At 45.3% G+C, this 22,487-nt stretch overlaps 2 protein-coding genes across 4 annotated transcripts in view; one reads left to right on the top strand and one right to left on the bottom strand.

The window, feature by feature from the left end:
* The window catches only part of LOC135260285 (V-type proton ATPase subunit H-like), a 23,149-nt gene extending 18,532 nt beyond the window's left edge, over positions 1-4,617 (bottom strand). Inside the window, exons 1-5 of the mRNA XM_064345525.1 lie at positions 4,501-4,617; positions 3,055-3,189; positions 2,150-2,249; positions 1,904-1,993; positions 1,641-1,754 (exon numbers count right to left, since the gene is read on the bottom strand). Coding sequence (XP_064201595.1) covers positions 1,641-1,754; positions 1,904-1,993; positions 2,150-2,249; positions 3,055-3,158 — 408 coding nt within the window. The 5' untranslated portion in view covers positions 3,159-3,189; positions 4,501-4,617. The remainder of the gene's footprint in view (positions 1-1,640; positions 1,755-1,903; positions 1,994-2,149; positions 2,250-3,054; positions 3,190-4,500) is intronic.
* Positions 4,618-6,092: 1,475 nt separating this feature from the next.
* On the top strand, positions 6,093-22,418 carry LOC135260497 (regulator of G-protein signaling 20-like). 3 transcript variants are annotated; one of them, XR_010331595.1, is made up of 6 exons: positions 6,093-6,309; positions 14,334-14,482; positions 16,328-16,405; positions 17,824-18,058; positions 18,964-19,334; positions 19,389-22,418. XR_010331595.1 is itself a non-coding variant. In XM_064345751.1 (5 exons), exons 1-5 carry the CDS (start codon positions 6,097-6,099, stop codon positions 19,150-19,152), a joined length of 864 nt encoding a protein of 287 aa, XP_064201821.1. In that variant the 5' UTR covers positions 6,093-6,096; the 3' UTR covers positions 19,153-22,418. The 3 variants fall into 3 exon arrangements, 2 of the variants coding, with proteins under 2 accessions (XP_064201821.1, XP_064201822.1); XM_064345751.1 differs by having other exon boundaries at positions 18,964-22,418; XM_064345752.1 differs by lacking the exon at positions 6,093-6,309 and adding an exon at positions 11,724-12,214 and having other exon boundaries at positions 18,964-22,418.
* The last annotated feature ends 69 nt before the right edge of the window (positions 22,419-22,487 follow it).

Below are 22,487 nucleotides of genomic sequence, written 5' to 3'. Positions count from 1 at the left end.
ACACGCTGAGAATCCACTGGCTACTGCCATGGCAACCAGTTCAGTTTTCCACGGTCAAGCAACACAGACAGACAGCCTTCCGCAAAATGGTGCAGGCTCGCAATGTTGATTCATTTCTTCTCATTCAATGCTTTTTCCACACACATAAACTGGTTTAAACGCAAACTGTGAGTGAAAAGACCAGTTTAAAATCTGTCTGTAAATGTTGTTAGTACTACCACTACCACAACTTTCAGTTGTGTACAAATGGGCCATCTATATTTTTTCTGATTAATCAGTAAGTAGCGATTTTACAGAATTCAGACCCTAAATATGAATATGGGCCAGCAGTCTTTGGCCTTTTCACTGAGCACCATTTCCTGTGAGCAGCCGTCAGTGGGTTCTCATGACAACCCAAAACCCTCTGCCCCTGGCTCAGAAAGATTTGGATGCAAAACCCAGGATTTCAACTCACTGTTCAGCCACAGGGGAAAAATCAAGGAACACCCCCCCCCCCCCATGATGCCTGGGGGAATCCTGATAAATATTCTCACACCTTTCCTTTGTACAAAACAAAACCCAAGTCAAAAACACAAAAAAAGATTTCATCTTAAAAACAGTTACACATGCACTACATTACAATACTATAATTTCAAAGACGTTTCCAGCTAAAGACAAATCAAATTGTTACAAGGAGACTCACAAGAGCATGCTACAGCTCAAGCTCAGGGGTAGTGCTGCCACCTGCTGGACACAATAAGATCTGCGCTAATTTACAAAGGGAGAGACCAGTGACTGCACACATAAAACTGGGGGGGGGGAGGCACACAAGCATGCATTTTGCATGGTTCTATCTTCTGTGAATAAATATGTGTTTTTGCTATGAATGCGATTTATTTATTTTTATACCCTCAAACCTAAAGTACTGACCAAGGCTAGCAACGAAGGCTCAACAGTATAACTTCACTGGATTTACATGAAGCATCTAGCCAATGCTAGTTATGCACAGATAAGAGCGCAGCGAAAGGTTAAGCAAACAGCGAAGATGACACCAGTTATCAGTGCCACAGCTGGGAGCAGCAGTCCATATATAAACCTGCGACACAATGCTAAGTGCCACCATAAAATACAAGAGGGAGATTAAGGATGCTAAAGGTTTTGAGGGAATTACTGATGGTGTGAAAACAGAGCTGCTGACTGCCGTTAAGGGAATTCTCCCTCTTCTGTCACAACTTCCCTTTTTTCCCCTGGCTTCTCTCTCTTCTCTTCTCCATCCATTCGCAGCAGAAATGCTGTTACTGCAAATGCACATTTCTACATCGACCGATCTCTGCACAGAGCACTCGCCTCAGGGTCCCCCTGATCTGAGTAGTCGTGTCTGTGTGCCTGTGTGGGGAGTGTTTTAGATGCTGGCTGCTCTGTGCCTCTGAGACCTAAATTCGCTGCTGACTGAATGTAAACCACAAAAGCAGATACAGTGGCCCTCCAGGAGCTCTGGTGCGGCTACACAGACAACACCGAGCCGATAGCACGATAGCAGTGTTAGCACGATAGCTGTATGAGCATGATAGCAGCGTTAGCACGATAGCAGTGTTAGCACGATAGCTGTATGAGCACGATAGCAGCGTTAGCACGATAGCAGTATTTGGTCACACGCTCACCATGTGGACAGTGAACACGTCCTGTCGGTTCAGCATGGACAGGAAGTGGGACCAGGCGGTGCTCTTGGTCTTCTTGGCGTAATCGAAGAAGATATTCACTCTCTGGTGGTTCTCCTGTGGGGGAGAGTGGAGGAACAGACCTGTGACGTGCCTACCTACAGCATGTCACATGCGTGTGCAGTGTGTGTGTGTGTGTGCAGTGTGTGTGTGTGTGTTAGCAGTGTGTGTGTGTGTGTGTGTGTGTGTACCTGTGACATGCTTACCTGCAGCATGTCGTTGATGAGGGTCAGGATGTACTGTACCGTCTGCTCCTTAGAGATGTGCGCCATCAGGTTGAGGAAGGTTTTAGCACACTGAGAACCAGAAACACAGTGAGGTTAGAACAGCCGTTATCTCACACACACGCGCACACACACCTGCTCTCTCTCAGACCCACACACACACCTGCTCACACACACACACACACACACACACTGCCACACACACACACACACACTACCGCTGGTTACCTGATGCCCTTCGTTGGTCAGAATGGCCTGCTTCTCCTCAGCGCGTGCCATCTCAAAGCGCTTGATGAACTCACAGTCCTCTACAGAAATCATCTGGCCCCTGCAACAAAATGGCGGACGTTGCGGATGAAACTGTTACATGTTTGAGAGCACATTCCTCGTTCAGCTCACTGGACTCTATGGCCCGCTAGTGACTCTCCACATACGGTTTAGATCGGCCTCATAGGTCAATAAAAATAGTATGCGCGAGGAAGAGTAGAACCAGTCGCTTTTCCGAGAACCCGAATCACCTGCGGTGGCCAAATCACGAAGCGGAAGAACACTGTTATAAATTACAGAGGATCACAGTTCACAAATGACGTCAACACAAATGGCACATTAGGCAATGGGAGCGCACACCTCCACACATGTGAATGGTGTGCATTGCAGACTGCTGGGTGCAAAGCAGTCCTAATAAACCAACACTAGGAGAGAGCGCCTGGTGCTTAATCAGTAAGGCAGATCGATGGTAACTCCCAGTAGAGATTAATTTTAAATGGTTGTAAAAGGTAAAATGGCCAGTATGACATCATACCTCACTGTGGGAGTATTGCCTGTATGGTTATCAGCTATATCACCACTGAGACTCTACAGTAGAAAGATAATGTAATCCCAGTAGAGTTTAATGTATGACTGTAAGGATAGTATTAATATTACTCACTGTAGGTAGTATTAATATTACTCACTGTAGGTAGTATTAATGTAATGGTATCAGTATTACTCACTGTAGATAGTATTAATGTAATGGTATCAGTATTACTCACTGTAGGTAGTATTAATGTAATGGTATCAGTATTACTCACTGTAGATAGTATTAATGTAATGTATTAATGCCACTCACTGTAGATAGTATTAATATTACTCACTGTAGGTAGGACTGCCAGTTGACCTTGTTGGCTCGGACCTCGGCTGCTTTGGCCGCGATGATGTTGGTGGGGACGGCGGCGTCCACGGCTCCTCTGATATCCATCCTGAGGCCGAGGCTGTAATCGCTCCGATCGCTGCTCGACGCAAAACCAGACGGGCTTTTTACACGCGTTTAAATACGGACTACACACACACACACAACAATGCGCACATTCGCTTTCACAGTAAAACAGACAACACGTGCACTACACCCAATGTATTCATCTTTATTAAACATCGCCTGGACTAGTATACATGTCCTTGGACTGTAGACCGTTAGAAACTGCACATTTATAATATTTTATTTATTATTTTTTCATGCACATACCTTGCAGAAGTACCCTTCTAGGAAGGGCACTGACCTAATATTAGACTGGACTGAAGGTGATGCAATGTTCAACCTGTTATTCATGTTAACTGTGGCCCAGAAAACCTAAGCAATTGACAGAAAGAAAACAGGAAGACCTTGCGGTCATGGGAATTTGAGAAACGCCTTTGCTTAAGCCGAACAGGCCAAGGACGTGCTCGAGGTGCATCCTATCCTGTCAGATATGTGCATTAGAGCATGGACGACAGCTTGCAGTCTGAATTTCTACACAACTCTAACAATTGCTTGTATCTTACTTCTTGTCGTTGAGATATGTCAATTTTAACAGCTTTCTCTAGTAACAAGCATATGCGCCCGCAATTTCATTACAACTGCCGCTGTCTAGCTTATGCAATGTTTCCATCTGTACACTAGCCTATACGGTATAGGCTACACATTAGCCTATTTCAAACAGTGGTTACCCTTTGGCTATTCACAGTCGGGCTGTTAAGTAAATATACGTAAATGAATGAATTAATGAAACAACGATTGAATGAAATCTTTCAAGCAAAACTTAAAAATTTTGCAGAGCACTCACGCAACCGTCGAATTAGCCGTCTCAGGGTTAAACCTGAAAATGAGAATTTGGTGCGTCGTTCCACATACTACTCTTGGTTTGAAATATACTTCTGTGCCCTTTCTAAAACAGATGATTATCCCTGATAAGGGGATAAACGTTAACTAGAAAGACTGCCACATCATCTTTGCATGATAATATGTCATTATAGACGGTAAACCGCATATTTCTTCCTTGGCAAACGCTGTAGTAAGGTAGCTATCATAGGTACGTCTGTGAAAAAGCTTCCATATACCTGCTAGCCAGCTAGCTGCCTAGCTAGCCATTGCAATGCAGTCAGCTAGTAGTAATTCAATCGGCCTTCGCTTAAAATGCGTCTTTTCCAACGCAACACCATCGCCAGTAACGTTCCTCAATGATACGTAATGCTGTATTTCAATGCACACAAGCATATCAGAGAAAAAATGAGGTTATCCTTATTAAATACACGAAATTAAAAGAAGTTGTAGCTGTTCCTCTTACCTGTTTTCAGTTTCTCAGATGACAGTTACGTCACGTCCTCTGTCATGTGAGAACAAGACGCAGTCACGTGACATAAACAGGGCGCTGTTGTCAATATCTTCTGTATGTGATAAGTATGTTCTGTATTTTCACATAGTCTACGTAAATGATCAGATTTGTTCATTTGGTAATCCCTTAGGCTAATTTCATACCAAACAGGGTGCAAAAGAAAAAACATATATTATTGCTATTAGACTACATAGAAACTAACCATAAATCCCTAAAATAATATAGGCAAGGCAAACTAGAATATAGCAAAACTAGAATATAGTCAACAAATACAGCAAATTCATACTTTTTATTGTGTATTTAATATCTGTAGAACAGAATAATTCTTTCTGGGTTTGGTTTCTAATCAACAGTGAAGATGATTAATATTATAATTTTTAACATTGACAGTTGCCATCTTCACACTTTTATGAATAGTGTTCTCCTCAAAGGTCTGTTATCCATTGTAGTTTTAAGTTTATATATAAATATATATACTTTGTTTTTGTTCATTTTAGTTTTAGCTCCCGTTTCAGTATTTGTACACCATTTATTTTTGAGGGAAAGTGATGGGAACAGACTGAGTCTCACTGAAATAAGTTTTGAGTCGTCACTTTCAAAACCTCACCTCCCATCCTGAGTATTAGTTGGGGCACACAGATTTATGTGAGTGATGTCACTGTGTGATGCTGGACACGCAAGAACACCAAGGGAAACAGACACCTAAAAACTCAAATCCACAAACAAGCGTCCAAGTCTGTTCGCCATTGTTTAATTGAAACGTGAACATGGTAACTGTTTTAGGTTGAAGACACACACACACACACACACACACACACACACACACAGAGCGTACAGACAAGCACACAAACACACACAGTGTACAGACAAGCACACAAACACACACACACTATCAGTGTACAGACAAGCACACAAACACACACACACACACTATCAGTGTACAGACAAGCACACAAACACACACACGCTATCAGCGTACAGACAAGCACACAAACACACACACACACAAACACACACACGCTATCAGTGTACAGACAAGCACACAAACACACGCACATGTGCTATATCAGTGTACAGAGAAGCACACAAACACACATGCACACATGCTATCAGTGTACAGACAAGCACACAAACACAAACACACACACGTGCAATATCAGCGTACAGACAAGAACACACACACACACACACACACACACACACACACACGGCTCAGACCGCTAGCGCTAATCTGCTTAGCCGGTGAGATGTTCTAAAGTCTCCTGAGGATCAGGTGTGCTGTTCTGGAGGAGGAGCTAATCCCCCCCGGCCTGCCTTGCCCTGCCCTGCTCTGCCCCGCGCTGCGCTCAAAACATCGCTGCTCTGCGCCGGATTCCACCGGAGTTTGTGCGCTTTCTCTCAGCCCCCAGGGGTGAGGGGGGAACGGGACGGTGTTGCCGTGGTGACAGCAGCTCGCTCGGGGCTGTGGGGTGGGGGGGGGTGGGAGGGGAGGGCCTCTGGCACAGAGCTGCGGAGCGACGCGGGGCAGGGGGGGCGGGGGGGGGTCACATGCGGTACGCGGGGTGCGAGGGCTGTCTCCGATGCCTCAGGTGCGGTAGACTCAGGTGGGACGTCCCGGCCGTGGCAGTGACCGCGCACCCCGCCCAGGCTCTCTCCATGTGGAGGCTTCCGCGGGCCGGCCGCTACGATGACGGGGACGAGACGCCGGAGAATTCGGACAGCGAGAGCGAGGAGCAAACCGACCAGGTGTTCACCCTCCAGGTAAGCGCAGAGGGTCTGTCTGCTCCGCCCCCTCCTCTTCCTCACCCTGGTCTTGTGTAGCAGTGCTGGTGTGGGATCAGGGTTTGGCCTGTCCACGTCAAATCAAAATCAAATCAAATCAATTTTATTTGTATAGCACTTTTTTAAATAGAAAACTGCCCCAAAGAGGCTTTACAGTGTGGCAGAAAAAAGAACAAAAACCGACCTGAACCCCCAAATAGCAAGCGGATGTAAAAAAAAATGTCCTGAGAGGGAAAACTGAGCTTCTGTATTCATAAATCTGTCTGCATCTCAGGGTAGGAGTGTCTAGGATCAGTTATCTCCTCTACACTTCTAAACCTTATGCATTATGAACTAAAAAGCCAGAACTGGTCCTGGATTAGCTAAGTGACCTGGGCCCCATGTTTGTGAAAATAACGCTGATGTTCTCCACTTTTGTAAGTTGCTCTGGATGCAACCATCTGCTCTGTGAATTTAAAGCAATGTAATATTCATAAAGCATTAGAGCAGAAGGGCTGATCTCTAATCAGATTTTCCTCGTCCATATCCTAACCATTTCTATTCTGAGCTAAAAGACAAAATTGATCCCAGATCAGCTCTCCTAACCCTCATATGCTTTATTAATACACACCCTGGTCACAGTCCTGTAAGTGCTGATCATGTGACCTGCTTGTCAGTCATGCAGTGTTGTGAGGTCTGGATTTGAGTTTTAACCCAATTAAGTGTGTCTCAGTCATTCATTATTTTTAAAAAGACGTCCGCTCACATTATTTGGTCACACTTTCTACCTTTCCAAGCTAACATATGAAATTATTACCACATGAAGTGCCTGTAATTTTTCAGCTGTGATGTGTTTCGTAGTTCTGTGAGGGTATTTCCCATTTTTCGTCCGTTAAAGATGTCAAAGCCAACATCGAAGAATTACAGAGAAAAAAAGTCGGTACACGTGTACATTAACGCAGAAGCCATACCAGAACCATACTTGAGACAAACATGTAAGCTATCCCAGGTCCTTCTGGTTTCTTGTTTTGTTTTTACATTTTTCAATCAGCAACCAGTTCAGACAAAAGATGAGTTTAACTGTGCAATAAACAGCTTCAACTGATCAAATAAGTGCTGAATAACAGTAAAACACACCAGGCTCTGTGGCTCTCCAGGACCAGGTCGGGGGACCGTTTTAACCTTTGACCTGAAGAGGTGCAGTGTGGGACGCAGACTGGAGAATAAGGAGGAGGAAGTGAGGTCACAAAACAGGGAGGCGTTCGGCGCGTTCCTACACAGCGAGGCGCGCTCCTCTGATCGGGCCCCTCTGACTGACGTGTTGCCGTGACAACGCTGAAAACCTTTTCCCGCAGGGACTTGCCGGTCCGCTGCCTTTACTCTTCATTCATTCGTTTAAAAAAAAAAAAAAAAAAAAAAACCCACGAAGAAGAACAGCCTGAGATAAGCGCACTCGCCAGTCATGATATAAACCGGTTATGCAAGCACTCCCGGCCACGTCACAGTCTGGAGAACGTATCCGTGAAACTTCATCTGCATCAATCAAATGAAAGGATCTTCTGCAGCCGAATCATTTAATGCAGCACCGCTGGAGGGATTTTTTACTGAGTGCTTTAGGCTGCATTGTTAACAGAAGCACTGCCAGCAGTCAGAGGTCACGACCTCGCAGGCTCTGTGTTGTATTGTTTTGCTCTATAGGGTTTTAATCTTCAACAAATAAAAATTAAACGTTCAGGCTGGATGCCTGATAATAACGCGGATGCAGTTATTCCGCGTGGTTTGGAGAACCACAGGCAAACACGAAGCCCTGTCTTACTTTCAAGTGAATGTGCAAAAGTGGCAAGGCACACATCGCATTCGTATCATGGGTGACAATAATGTGTAAAAAACACTTCTTCCGATTTTCCCTCTGCCTCATTAAGAAGAAAGGCCTCGGACGGAAGTCTTAGCACACTATTATTTCTTGAAATCCCAAACCTATTTATGGAAGCATTTCCACTCTGTGAAGGATTAAGTGGATTACACTGCAGCTGATTGGGCTGCGGTGCAACGGTCAGATAAATCTCTGCAAAGAGAGAGAGGGGGGAGAGAGGGATGGAGGGAGAGAGAGAGGGAGGGCAAGAGAGAGAGAGAAAGACAGAGACAGAAAGAGAGGGAAGGAGAGAGGGATGGAGAAAGAGAGTGAGAGGGAGGGAGGGAGAGAGACAGAAGGATCCCTTATGAAAAAAACACAATGTCATATGGGAATTTAACATTTTCATGTGTGAATTAAAATATTCACGTGTGAAAAGAAGATGTCACATCTGGACTTCTTCCACATGGGATTGGCTTTTTCCACATGGAATGAAATTGGAGTGAAAAAGAAAATAGATCACATCGAGTCATCTGCATCTTCCCATTTTCACGTGTCACTGACTTTCTGAAATGTGAACTACAATTTTCACCTGTGAAAACAAAACCCGCGACTTGAAATCGCATAAGTTACCTTTTTCTGCTCTCATCTTACAAGTGGGATATTTTTTATAGTTCACATGTGCACTCTTTTTAGGTGTTCACATGTAGTTTTTGAATACGTGTTTTTTTTGGTAAGGGATGTGGGCTGTTCTAAAAACAGCCTCCTGCTTTTCTCCCGCGTTTCCGGAAACGCAGGTGGCACAACGTGAGTCTGGGCTTTCTCTCGCAGAATAATCGGACCCTGGTGGGCGTAGAGCTAAGGGGGTCGTACTGACCCCCTCCAGCGGAACTGCTTTTGCTACGATATTCCACGTCACCTTTCATCTGTGTGTGTGAGGTCACACGGAACTGAGCGACCTGCTATTTTTAGGTTTTGGTAAACAAAGATTTGCTGGGGAGGGAAAAAAGCCCAATGTTGTGCTATTTTTAGGGACTGGCCTCTTTCATACCATGATGATTACAGAATCTTGAAGCACTGTCCTCCTACTTTAGTCTAGACACTGGTACAGATACTGCCCCCTCCAGGACTGGAGTTAAAACTGCAGACACTGCGACCCTCCAGGACTGGAGTTAAACACGCAGACACTGTGGCCCTCCAGGACTGGAGTTAAACCTGTTCCCTAACCATTATTCAGTGCTCTGTGCTACTAAATAAACTCAGCAAACACTACTATTTAGCGTGCTGTTCCTGCATACCAGACTGTTTTATCTCTTGCATTGATAACTCTGACCAGAAGGGGGCACTCTTGCCTCTTGACCAAAAAACACTTCCAGTCCCCCAACACAGTGTTGGAGGCACTGTGCTGTTGAAGGTGTCTTTCAGATAAGATTATAAACCGAGGTCCTGACTCACTGCGGTCACTGACGATCCCGCCACACATTTTGGAAGAGTGGGGGCATTAACCTCCTGCCCAAATTCCAACTAAACTGCCTTTCAGCACCTGAAATTAGCAACATTCCTGCGTGTACAGAGAATATAGAGCCAAGATGGCTGCTTTGTTTTAAAATTATCAATGGAAAAACATGCATGACGGCCATTGCGCACTGCTGTACACGTCACAAACTGACACGTGCATTAATATTTACAGAATATGTTCATGTGTTTATACACGCGGTGCATCATCCAAACGACTCGCCTGCATTTCAGCCGAACTGCTTTCTATCTGGGAAATAAAAAGGCACTAAAAACCACGCAATGACTAAATGGAAACTTTCATTGGAAGGTCAACATGAAGGTCAGCGCCAGTGGCTCTGCTCTGTGTAGCGTCCTGGCTATTGTATCGCTCTCCTTGTTGCAGAGGAGCTGGCCTCGGCGAGGTCCCATGTCGTCATCTTTAGACCATCTTCACAGGAGGGCTTCCCAGTAAAAAAATAAAATAAAATAAAAATAAAAAAGCCACAAAAGCGCCGTTTGACAATGAGCCGCGCGCAGCCCAGTGGATTCTGGGAACTCTCTGATGTCAAAGGCGACGAAAGGGCGCCATTAATTCTGCATCGGCTCTTAGTTCCTTCAAAATATGGTGTTTCATGTCAAATTTCGATCTCAATGGGGTTTTTTTCTGGTTAAATAAAAGGTTATATAAAAAAATTAAATAAAGAATTAAGGGTGCACATTTACTCAAAGCTTCTTTACTATCTGAAAAATCACTGTTAGTTTTGTTTTATCGACAAATCCAATCTTAGTCCAAGGGTCAAATAGATTCATATCTGAGCAAAAAATCATGGCTGACTTTAATTCCATAAATAAATACATACATAAATAAATAAAAGTGTGACATGCATGCTTCACAAAGAGGCTGAACCTGTTCAAATAAAAAATAAAGTCAGACATTAGAATGAGGAGTTTAGCCATTGTCTCAGCCTTTTTTTTTAAGTCTGGATAAAACCCATTGCAGAATTTAGCTGCAGTAAGTGTTCAGAAAATGGGCATGATCTAGATCTATCACTTTCAGACCCCTCTCCTTCTGCATGGAACATCCAGATCCAATCTCCTGAAAGGCCAAGATATCTCTAGATCCCTGCTGAACTCAGAGGTCCAGTGGCCAGTTGGCAATTGGTTTCTTGGCTTCTCCGGGATGCCAATTAAACAAAAGGTCAGCGTGAATGTCTTATTTATAAGCCCTGCGGCTTGAGCACTGCACGATTCGTCCCAAGACGTTGGTTTAAAGAGGGGTGTGCTGCTCCAGGGTCCAGGGCTTGGCTTTCCCCGTGGTGATGGATCGATGACTAACACATCTTGCATGTGTGTCACCTCATTTCTATGCCCTGGTGAAAACAGACAGGAACCAATGGTAGGCCACAATTCAGTTACTTAAGACTGAGATGAACTGTGAATTTCATAGGAGATCTAACTTTGATTTTATTTAAAATTTTGACCCCTATTTTTTCAAAAACATAGTATTTTAAAAACAAGTTTTTAAGAATACTTGTACCAGAATGAAATTATATCATTTTTCCATAAGTTCAAAAAAAAAAAAAAAAGTCTCTGTGCTGCTGTTATATAAACTTTTCCTCTTTTTCATCAAGGACGCCAGTAACCTGACTGCTTATAAAAATTAGTGGCCGCAAGTATTTTCTGTTTGCATTGCTTGACTTGTTGTTCTTTCAGTATATTTAGTTAGCAACCTTGCCAACTAGGCTACCAAGCCAGATTTAGACATACAATTACCAGTTACACTGTTTAATACAGGAAAACTCAAATTAATTTATTTCCAAACTGGGTAATGTGGAACCAGGCATAATAAAACTGGTCACATACTTGATCCTAGTAGATTAATATGCTAAAGAATCAACATCACTCTATTATAAGCACAAGAATACTCTAATTTGCTGTACGTAGCACAGCGGGAAACACTAGCATATTCTGAAAGTGAGTAATTCGTCTGAAATTGGCGCCGACATAACGACTGGTAAGGGGAAGGTGCTTTCCAACTTTCTCAGCACCACGGACAGCGAAACTGCAAACACTGTTTTTTGGGGGGGAAACTTGCGCTCAGCGCATAAAAGAAATGTTTAACACAAAACGAGGTACAAAAGGTACAAAACAGCGCAGGCGGCTTGGCAGGTCACCATGGAAACGGGTGTGATAAAAAGGGCAGTAAGGGTAGTTTCGGTGGAAGACGCCACGGCGAAACTCCGTCCATTACTTCACACGACTGAAACGGATAAATGTTGACGCTTCCGCGCTGTCTCTTTCTCGCAGTAGACAAATACGGTCATGTTTAACAGTTGCAGGCCCATGTCGCTCTATAACGTGAAGGCTACGATCCGAAGAGTCCAGCTATAGGCAATCTGTAGGTGTAATATGCCGAGGCTTTACGCTACCCTTACTACCATTTAGTAAGAGGAACGCATGCGCATTGACAACAAGCAGCCGGTCTGAAAAGTCCTGTTTTAACGGATGTAATCAAGGCAACGGATTCCCTCAATCTTCGGCATCCATGGTGATATCGTAAGTGCTTGTATCTAATTATATACAGCCTATATTGTTATATATATAATGACACAGGGAATGTACAATACGTTATACGCGTTTAAAAGACTTTTGATCTTTGAGATCCAGTGTGCGACAAAAAGATGTAGGCTAGCTTCAATCGCCCAGGCTAAATGAGACTGTATTGTAAAATATCTCCATGATGCCACTTTTCGATGTTCGAATTAATGATGCCTGCAATGGCTTATTTTAATTAGAATACGAGAGCGTTGAAATAATCACACAACACAATTTTCAGGTTTCATGTTAATAATCTCTGCTAGCCTACTGGTGATTTTGACACCCCCTCTAAAATTTTACACAAGCCTCTATGTTTTGCGTAGGCAAGCGATCTGCAGTATACCGTTCTGCATGCGATGTCCATCAGTATAAACGAATGCATAGATACGCAACAATCATTAGAACATATGTGTCGATGACATATTACGTGTTTCAATGGTGTTTGCGCGAGTTTTGCATGAATGGTCACATTTCAGAGGGAATAATTTCATATTCATATTTGGCAGTGCAATTCGCCCGTGTTACGGGACCGTTTCAGGACTAACGTCTCTTTCTTGCAGCACAAACATATTCTGACATATCAGCCTTTCATTTTGACAGGTATCGTCAATTTTTGCCGCGTACAGAAGGCGCTCGCGCGCCACACTGGATTTAAAGTAGCCACCGCTCAAGTGACATGATTCACTCATTTGTATTGCTCATAAAATGATCGTGGTGTTCATTCTGCAAGCTCAAAATTAAGAATATTGCTTAATAAATAGATATTATTAACAATACAGGCCCGAATCATGTAGCCTATTTCCTACCAATCATAATGTAAGTTGATGCTGCTAATCGTGTAGCAGTAATAAAACCCACATATAAATTAAAATAAATGCCTCCAAAATTTAAATGACAAACGACAGCGCAGAAACAAATGTAACAAAAAACAGAAACAAAAAAAAACTTAACGACGTCAACGAAAATAGATAGCCTCTGTAAAAAAAGGGACCAATTAAAACGGAGGCTAAATCTAAAACAGAGGAACACATACCGTAAGGGAAAACAGACCCTCGATACAAAACATACATAACGCTGCAATGTGCAGCTAGGGCCGCGAGGTGCTTGCTTGAACCCGTAATCAGGAACGGAATAGCTCGTGCTCTTCACATCGAATAACTGCCGTGGGCAGTTAGCCGTTTCCCCTGGTCTGTACATATCTTTACGCGCCGTTACTTTACTAACATGAACAACGGAATAAACAACATCAGGTGTCGCGTTTATTTAATGGAACACATTGGAAAGACGAACGGGGTGTTTAAAACTGTAACGACGTTTTCCTACGAAATATTTTATCCAACTTATTGTGAGGGGATAATGTACAGATTGCAGTATGTACCAGTTCATATACAAAATTACGTTAGCAAGAGAGATTTGTTTTATTCACTAAAATAAGTAATTGTGCCTTCGGATAGCCAGTTCCTTTTTTCAACATGCGATTGTATTCCGACAATATTGTGTAGAATCAGCTCAAACAGCATAATCGACACGCACAGGTTCTCAGGAAATCTACCCATTGGGTTGGAAAAAACTCCCGAACTAAAACTGCAAATGTAGGCGACAAATGACTACCCACACTAAACACGTTCGAATTCTCCGTCATTATGGAACATGCATCAAAGACAAGAGTCAAGATTGCATTTTTCCAGTGGAAGATCATCGACCAAAAATGCAGACGTAGGTTTCATGCGTGTTTCACAAGGCCATGTCCAATCATCGATGAGTCATTGGCCTGAAAAGATCGTCAAATCTGACATGGAGCAGTAAAACGGATGCGCTTGCCCTTGACGGTGAAAACTTTGTCACATGACACTCTAACAAATGAGGAGTGGAGGAAAGGCTAACTTGCAGTGTGAGTGTGGCCTGACGTTACCCGTCAATCTCATTTTAGAATAATGTATCGTTAATCGCTGTTTTCGCTCTATTAAACCCAGTCGGACGGATTATTTCCGGTGCTATTGCCCAGCACCCCCCCCCCCCCTTCTTGCAAAACCGCGCGTGCACAACTGATTCCGGCGCCGTTTCTCTCGCCCCCAAGCCCATGGGATCCCAGCGGATGGAGATGCGGAAGCGTCAGACGACGGGGCAACAGGACGCGGCGGGTACCGTGCAGACCCCGCCAGACCCAGGGAACCGAGGACCCAACGCCTGCTGCTTCTGCTGGTGCTGCTGCTGTAGCTGCTCTTGGTGGGTGACTGAGGGTGACCAGGAGGGGGCGCTATAACCGTTCCGGGTCAACCATAGGTCTTACTCGGAAAGGGGTACTAGTTTATTCTGGTCAATTATAGATCTGACCAGGATGGTGTGATCTAGAGACTACTGGTCAAGTATTAGGTCTGCCGGGGACAGGGTGTTGTGGATTTTCCTGGTTAGCGACCATGGGCTCATTCCAGTCACTTATTTTATTCATCCTTGTCTTCGGTCTTCAACTGACTTGGAAATCAATCAAGGTCCGCCATCTTTAAGGACATTCCAACCCGTTAAATCCTCCTTGAAGGAGCAAGGAGCTAGGAGGCTCCTGAAGGACGCTTGAGCAAGGAAACACGAATGCATCCTTTGCGGTGGTATTTTTTTCACAACGTGTGACGTATGAATGGACCCACCTCTCCCCATTTTCCACATCACTAATTGACGTAGCTTCAAATGGATGCTTGACTGAACAAGACCATAGCAAAGGCCATACGTTTTTCCTGAAAACCTGAGACGGGTTTAGCCTGTATTTCAGTCCATATCCTCAAGGTGTCACTGTAGACAATCCAGTGTCAGTAGTCAGTGGCAACCAGCCAAGGAATACGACTAATTGAACAACTGAGGGCTGCTTGTGGAAGGGATTGGTGGCTCAAGGTGCTAGTGTTTAGGCAAGGGGCATCCATTCCTATTCAGAAAGGGCCGGTGTGGGTGCAGGTGTGTGCTGATGCAGGATCAGACTTCCCTTACACTATATAGATAATGGTGAAAAGCAATGTGAACCTCCACCTCCTGACAGCCTCCCTACCCCACTCCCAGTTTTTTCATCTTGTCATCTGGTCATCCTTGTTAGGAGAGCTTAGGTCGGGGCTGCCCGAATTTTGTTTCTGGAGATCCACCGTCCTTTAGGTTTTCATTTAAACTCTTAATTTGGCACACCTGATTCTACCAATTAGCAGCACAATGAGATCTCTAACTGTTGAATGAGGTGTGCTTTGTCAGGGTTGGAGTGAAAACCTACATGTGCACTTTAACCCGTGGTATATCTCCAGGTACAGGGTTGGGCAACCCTGCTCTAGCTGTTGAATGTGGTGTGCTTTGTTAGGGTTGGAGTGAAAATCTACAGCACGGTAGATCTCCAGGAACAGGGCTGGGCAGCCCTGCTCTAGCTGAGCTGCTGAATGAGGTGTGCTTTGTTAGGGTTGGAGTGCAAACCTACAGGACGGTAGGTCTCCAGAAACAGGGTTGGGCAGCTGTGGCTTTGGTCCTCAAACAGAAGTGGTTGGTCCTTCGGAGGCCTACATGTAGAGTACGCACAGTTCCGCTGTCACAAGCTCTCCCCATCAACACATGGAGGCCATTTGCATTTCTGAAATGAATTATGGATGCTGGTGTTTGTCAGTATGCGCAGCGATGCATATATTACAGCCGAAGCTATAAAGAGGCTCTGTGATGTTGAGTGTACACTGGAGGGGGAGAGAGAGAGAAGAGGGAGAGAGAAAATAGAGAGAGAGAGAGGCGAGGGAGAGAGAGAGAGAAGAGAGGGAGAGGGAAGTGAGAGAGAGAAACAGGAGAGAGAGGGGGAAGAGAGACAGAGGGAGAGAGAGAGCAGAGCAAGAGAATGAAAGAAAAAAAATGAGAGGGTAATAGGAGAGAGAGCAAGGGAGAGGCAGAGAAAGAGTGAGAAAAAGAATGAGAGGGGGGAAATAGAAGGACAGAGGGAGCAGAGGAGAGAGAGAAAGACGGAAGGAGGAAGGTGGTAAAATATTCTTTTTCAGTCATAGTCGCAGTCCTCTCTCCCCGTGCCCTTGCCGCGTTTTACTACCTCCCCGTCTCGTTTGTCAGGAACGAGGACGGGAACGAGAGGAACCGGAGGTCCTCCTACGAGACCAAGACCGACGGGGCCACAGACTGCAACCAGAGGTCAGTCTGTGAGAGAGGGGGTCTACATGCTCCTAACGGTAGGGGTAAGAGAGGGGGTCTACATGCTCCTAACGGTAGGGGTAAGAGAGGGGGTCTACATGCTCCTAACGGTAGGGGTAAGAGAGGGGGTCTACATGCTCCTAACGGTAGGGGTGAGAGAGGGGATCTACATGCTCCTAATGGTAGGGGTAAGAAAGGTGGTCTACATACTCCTAACGGTAGGGGTAAGAAAGGTGGTCTACATACTCCTAACGGTAGGGGTAAGAGGGGGGGTCTACATACTCCTAACGGTAGGGGTAAGAGGGGGGGTCTACATACTCCTAACGGTAGGGGTGAGAGAGGGGATCTACATGCTCCTAATGGTAGGGGTAAGAAAGGTGGTCTACATACTCCTAACGGTAGGGGTAAGAGGGGGGGTCTACATACTCCTAACGGTAGGGGTGAGAGAGGGGATCTACATGCTCCTAATGGTAGGGGTAAGAAAGGGGGTCTACATACTCCTAATGGTAGTGGGTAAGAAAGGGGGTCTACATGCTCCTAATGGTAGGGGTGAGAGGGGGGGTCTACATACTCCTAACGGTAGGGGTAAGAGAGGGTGTCTACATACTCCTAACGGGAGGGGTGAGAGGGTTCTACATACTCCTAACGGTAGGGGTGAGAGGGGTCTACATGTCAGGTAGGGGTAGAGGGGTCTACATACTCCTAACGGTAGGGGTGAGAGAGGAGGTCTACATACTCCTAACGGTAGGGGTGAGAGAGGGGGTCTACATACTCCTAACGGGAGGGGTGAGAGGGTTCTACATACTCCTAACGGTAGGGGTGAGAGAGGAGGTCTACATACTCCTAACGGTAGGGGTGAGAGAGGAGGTCTACATACTCCTAACGGTAGGGGTGAGAGAGGAGGTCTACATACTCCTAACGGTAGGGGTGAGAGAGGAGGTCTACATACTCCTAACGGGAGGGGTGAGAGAGGAGGTCTACATACTCCTAATGGTAGGGGTGAGAGAGGTCTACATACTCCTAACGGTAGGGGTGAGAGAGGGTGTCTACATACTCCTAACGGGAGGGGTGAGAGGGTTCTACATACTCCTAACGGTAGGGGTGAGAGAGGAGGTCTACATACTCCTAACGGGAGGGGTGAGAGAGGTCTACATACTCCTAACGGTAGGGGTGAGAAAGGTGGTCTACATACTCCTAACGGTAGGGGTGAGAGAGGAGGTCTACATACTCCTAACGGTAGGGGTGAGAGGAGGTCTAAATACATAGATTGGGTATAGTGAAAGAGGTGAGTTGAGGACAGGAAATCTGGGGACAGGGACGAAATCCGGGGGCATGGGCATGTTATTTAAATCTAAATTTTAAGTGACCCATCAAACCTCCCGCCCCCCCCCCCCCCCCACCGCTCCTCTCCCCCACAGACCCACGCCTTCTGCGGAGGACGTCCTCTCCTGGGGACAGTCCTTCGACAAGCTGATGAAGTGTCCGGCGGGGCGGTGCGCCTTCCGGGAGTTTCTGCGGACGGAGTTCAGCGAGGAGAACATGCTGTTCTGGCAGGCCTGCGAGGACCTGCGGGCGGAGAGCGCCAAGGCCGCCGTGGAGGAGAAGGCCCGGCTCATCTACGAGGACTACATCTCCATCCTCTCGCCCAAAGAGGTCTGCACCCCCCGGGGGGCCCGAGCGGGTCCGCTCCTCACCGACAGCACCGCGGGTTTCACTGGCACGATAACCACAACGGCCGCAATCAGAGTCATAATACTACTGATAATAATACTACTGACAATAATACTACTGGTAATAATACTACTGACAATAATACTACTGATAATAACACTACTGACAATAATACTACTGATAATAATACTACTGGTAATAATACTACTGACAATAATACTACTGATAATAACACTACTGACAATAATACTACTGACAATAATACTACTGACAATACTCTTCGTCATAGTGATGGAGGTGGATTGCATCTACACGTATGTAGCAATGATCTCAAAGCACTTCACAGAGAAGGAGGGAAACTCCACCACTAAGTATCTTGTGGGGAGTGTACCACTGCAAACGTTGAGTGAGGAAACTTGAACTTCTTTAAAAATGAAGACAAAATAAAGAAGCATTCAGTAGGTGCTTCTATCATGAGCAACTTACAAAGATGACATTTTTATGTGTCAATTATTTATTTACACTGGTGGTTTTTTTTTTTTGAAGGAATTCAAGTCAGGTCCCTAGCATTATAGTATTCTAGAATTATACAACAGTACTGACCTGCAGTGTGTTTCCAACACGGCCTGCTTTTGAAAATGGAGTCGTACAGGTGTGGCTATTTTTCAGAATGTGCACACCTGCAGGTTGGGTGTCTGAGGATTCTAAGGAACATTCAGAGGTTGCGTTGTCCAGAATAGTGCTTGCTCAGACTCTGAAACATACAGGTGAAAATCTAGTCGTAACGCACTGACTTTGCAGTCAGTAATTTTGGGGCTCATATTTTATGAATAGTCTGGCAGATGTAAAGAGCATCTAATTTTGTGTCCTAACCTTCTCGCCTCCAGGTGAGTCTGGACTCGCGGGTTCGAGAGGTGATCAACAGGAACATGGTGGAGCCCTCGGTGCACACGTTTGACGACGCGCAGCTGCAGATCTACACGCTGATGCAGAGAGACTCGTACCCCCGTTTCATCAGCTCTCCAGCCTACAAAGCCCTGCTGAACACTGTCTCAGAGCAGGCCCCCGAATCTTAGCTCCGCCCCCACAATCATAGCTCCGCCCCCGGAAAACAGGCTCCTGAATCTTAGCTCCGCCCCCAGGATCTTAGCTCCGCCCCCGGAAAACAGGCTCCCGAATCTTAGCTCCGCCCACTAATCTTAGCTCCGCCCCTGCGGAAAACAAGCTCCCGAATCATAGCTCTGCCCCTGGAAAAGAGGCCCTGAATCTTAGCTCCGCCCCCTAATCTTAGCTCCGCCCCTGCGAAAGAAAGGCTCCCGAATCTTATCTCTGTCCCCGCAAAAAAAACGCTTTTCCTCCCTTCCCTTCGTCATGTGACTTTATTAGTGTAGGGCGTGTCAAAGAGCAGGCCGTGGCCCCCCCACCCCTCCCCTCCGGCGGGCGGGGCCGTCCTACAGGTGTGTCCCGGCTCAGGTGATTCTCAGGTCTCCGTCACACACCTCAGACCAGCGGAGATCTCCGCACCGCGAGCTCAAGAAGAAAAAAAAAACCGCCATCGGAACAACAAAGCCGCGAGATGCGCCAAAGGATACTAGTTATGGTTTTTTAAACGTAACTGTCTGATCTTTATATGTTTCTTTTGTTATTATGTTTTTGTATTATTGTGTTGGAGGAAGGAAAAAAGAGCCAGATGTGGGGTTTTTTTAATGTGTAAATTGAAATTGTAGATTGTTTCCTCAACGGTTATTTTTTGGCTTGAAATAGGAAAAAATGGAATATTAGCAATTGGGGGGGTTGTGGTGTGTGTGTGTATACTGAAATGCACAGAAATGCGTACGAGAATCAAAGCTTGTGACAGGAAAGAGTCGCTGTCTACCTGTGTGATAGACCGTGATTTTTACGCCCTCCTCCCTCCCCTGGTTCACAGAGCATAACTTCACGCCGCAGTATCGGTCAAAATGACTCGGCAACTCCAAACTTTGAGAGCGTGTGAAAGTCTGCCAGGAGACAAAAGGCAAAGAGCTATTCTAATCTGCTCCAAGAAATGGGATTGCACTAAAACACCCGGTAGATGGATCCTGTCGTTCTAGCAGGCTGAGACTGCCCATGTTCAGAACCTGTAGACCCTCAGGCAGTCCATATAATAGAAGTAGAACACTGGAGAACTTCAGCCATTTGAAGAGCGGATATATTTTGGAATGCTTTTCAAAATTCAGATGTCAGTGTTCTGGAACTCCACTGCTTTCAGTCGTACCAGTAGTGATTGTGGCATCATCAGCATTGGAATGTTCAGTTAAGAATGTTCTAATCGCGTGCTTGTGATCTCACACCATACAGGGTTATCAACGTATATCTAGTCTGCACCTCGAGTGCTCACTGTGGATCAGTCTACAGTATTTTCACATCGCAGCTGGGGTTTGGGATTTTGGTTTGGTAACCTTAATTGTAATCCTGCGTAAACTGAACTTGGATCTGCTCTTTGAAGATCAGAGCCTGGATTGATAGTCTTAGGGTAAACTGTTCACCCAAGATCAAGTTTCCCCTGTCCCTATCCGTCCTTCTGTTCGTCCGTCCGTCCGTCCACCTCATTCAAACGGAAAAAACGGATCATAGGTTGGCACTCTTGCTCTTAGAAGCTTCATAAATATGGATCCAGATCCTCTTGCAGTTTATCTCCAAGATCTATGGCTCGTCCTTCCAAACGGGACATTTGGGAATAACCTATCGGAAGGCTTTTTATCACGGTCGAGATGAACGTGTGCACATGGATTTCGGCTCGCTCAGTTTCAGCAAGTTCTTGATCACTAAACTCTTGTGACAGAGGCAGACAGCTTGGGCAACAGCATACGGTAAGATTAAAGATCACTGTGACCACGATACGCAGACCACACTCAGAGCAATGGTATGAAAGTGAGGCTGTATGTTTTTATGATTATAAGCTTCATTACTGTACATGCATGGAAATGGCCTCTCTACAGACTCAAAGAGCAAATATTAGGAGTCAGTACTGATACTGTATTGAGTGTGATTCCTTTAGAGATACTGTGCAAATATTTTTCTTGACTCTTTTTTTTTTGTCCCGGTCTTTGGTGGGCCTATTCAGCTCTGAGAGTGAGCTTCAGCTCACCAAACAGGACATTTTCGGTTCAAAACTGTACATTTTGTTGTTTAATATCTATTAATCTCTTGATCTTAGACTGAAGTTGAAAGAATTTGGAGTTGCCAAGTTTAATTATGTATTTATTTTACCTGTTTTTGCCTGATGTGTGTGTCACTCAAAGATGAGACCTACACTTGGTGAAGTGCCTTGGCATTCGGTGTATGACATCACTAACCTTGCACTGCCTGGCCAATGCGGTGCAGATTAGAGCGATAAACCCGCCCTCTGTCCAGGATGTAACCAATCACATCTGCTCAGCGGTGGAATATGTCACACTTCCGCAGACCGTCCTTCCGAGGACCAAACCAGGGTCCAAACTGGGACATCCTGGGGGGCCGATCACTGCTGCAGTAAGTGCTGCCCCCACAATGTAAGGCAAGATCTCCAGAGATCTGCCCGTTTAAGTGGGGAGACGATCCAATCCAATCAGTGGTCCCATGCAAAAGGGCTTGTGCTTACCACATTGCATGCTACACTCTGATTGGCTAAGGCACCTATTGTGATCAACTAGGGCCAGGATCTCCTCCGACTAGTTCAAGCATCTATCGTAACATACTGGGACTAGAATTTCCTCTGATTGGTTACTGCGTTTATTGTGACACACTGGGACCAGGATTCCTCTTATTGGTTACTGCGTCTATTGTGACACACTGGGGCCAGGATTCCTCTGATTGGTTACTGCGTCTATTGTGACACACTGGGACCAGGATTCCTCTGATTGGTTACCGCTTCTATTGTGACACACTTGGGGGCCAGGATTCCTCTGATTGGTTGTCTTAGACTGTGGGTTCTGAGATTAAGGGAACACTGCATCAGTCTCCATCGTGCCACAGACAGAGACAGTGAGTACTGGATCTGGGTGGCACTTCATCTCCAAGCAAAAGGTGCTGCGTTTGTACAATTTGAGTTGGTGGAGCGACCGAGTAGATAAAGCTCAGCTGATCCAGACCTCAGATGATCCAAACCACGGGTCTGGAGAGACACTGCCTATCAATGCTTTTCCTTTCAAATATGAAATGTGTTACTTCAGAGTTTACCTTAAAAACAGATGTTTAGTTAAAAAACATGTTAATGTTTACAGTATTGGGGGAGGGGTGGGTAGATAACTCAATGTGGAAAATAACTGGAAAAAGTGGGCATTTCAGTTTATTTAAAATATAATAAAGCACAATCATTCTCCCAGTTTGGGTCCATTGTTCTTAGATATTAACATACAATCCCAAGCCAATTGCAATGAGATCTACACCCTAC

This window comes from Anguilla rostrata, chromosome 8 (genome assembly GCF_018555375.3).
Source record: "Anguilla rostrata isolate EN2019 chromosome 8, ASM1855537v3, whole genome shotgun sequence".
NCBI classification, from domain to species: Eukaryota; Metazoa; Chordata; class Actinopteri; order Anguilliformes; family Anguillidae; genus Anguilla; species Anguilla rostrata.
Note: the sequence above shows the minus strand (reverse complement) of the source record. Positions and strands in the feature narration are given on the sequence as shown.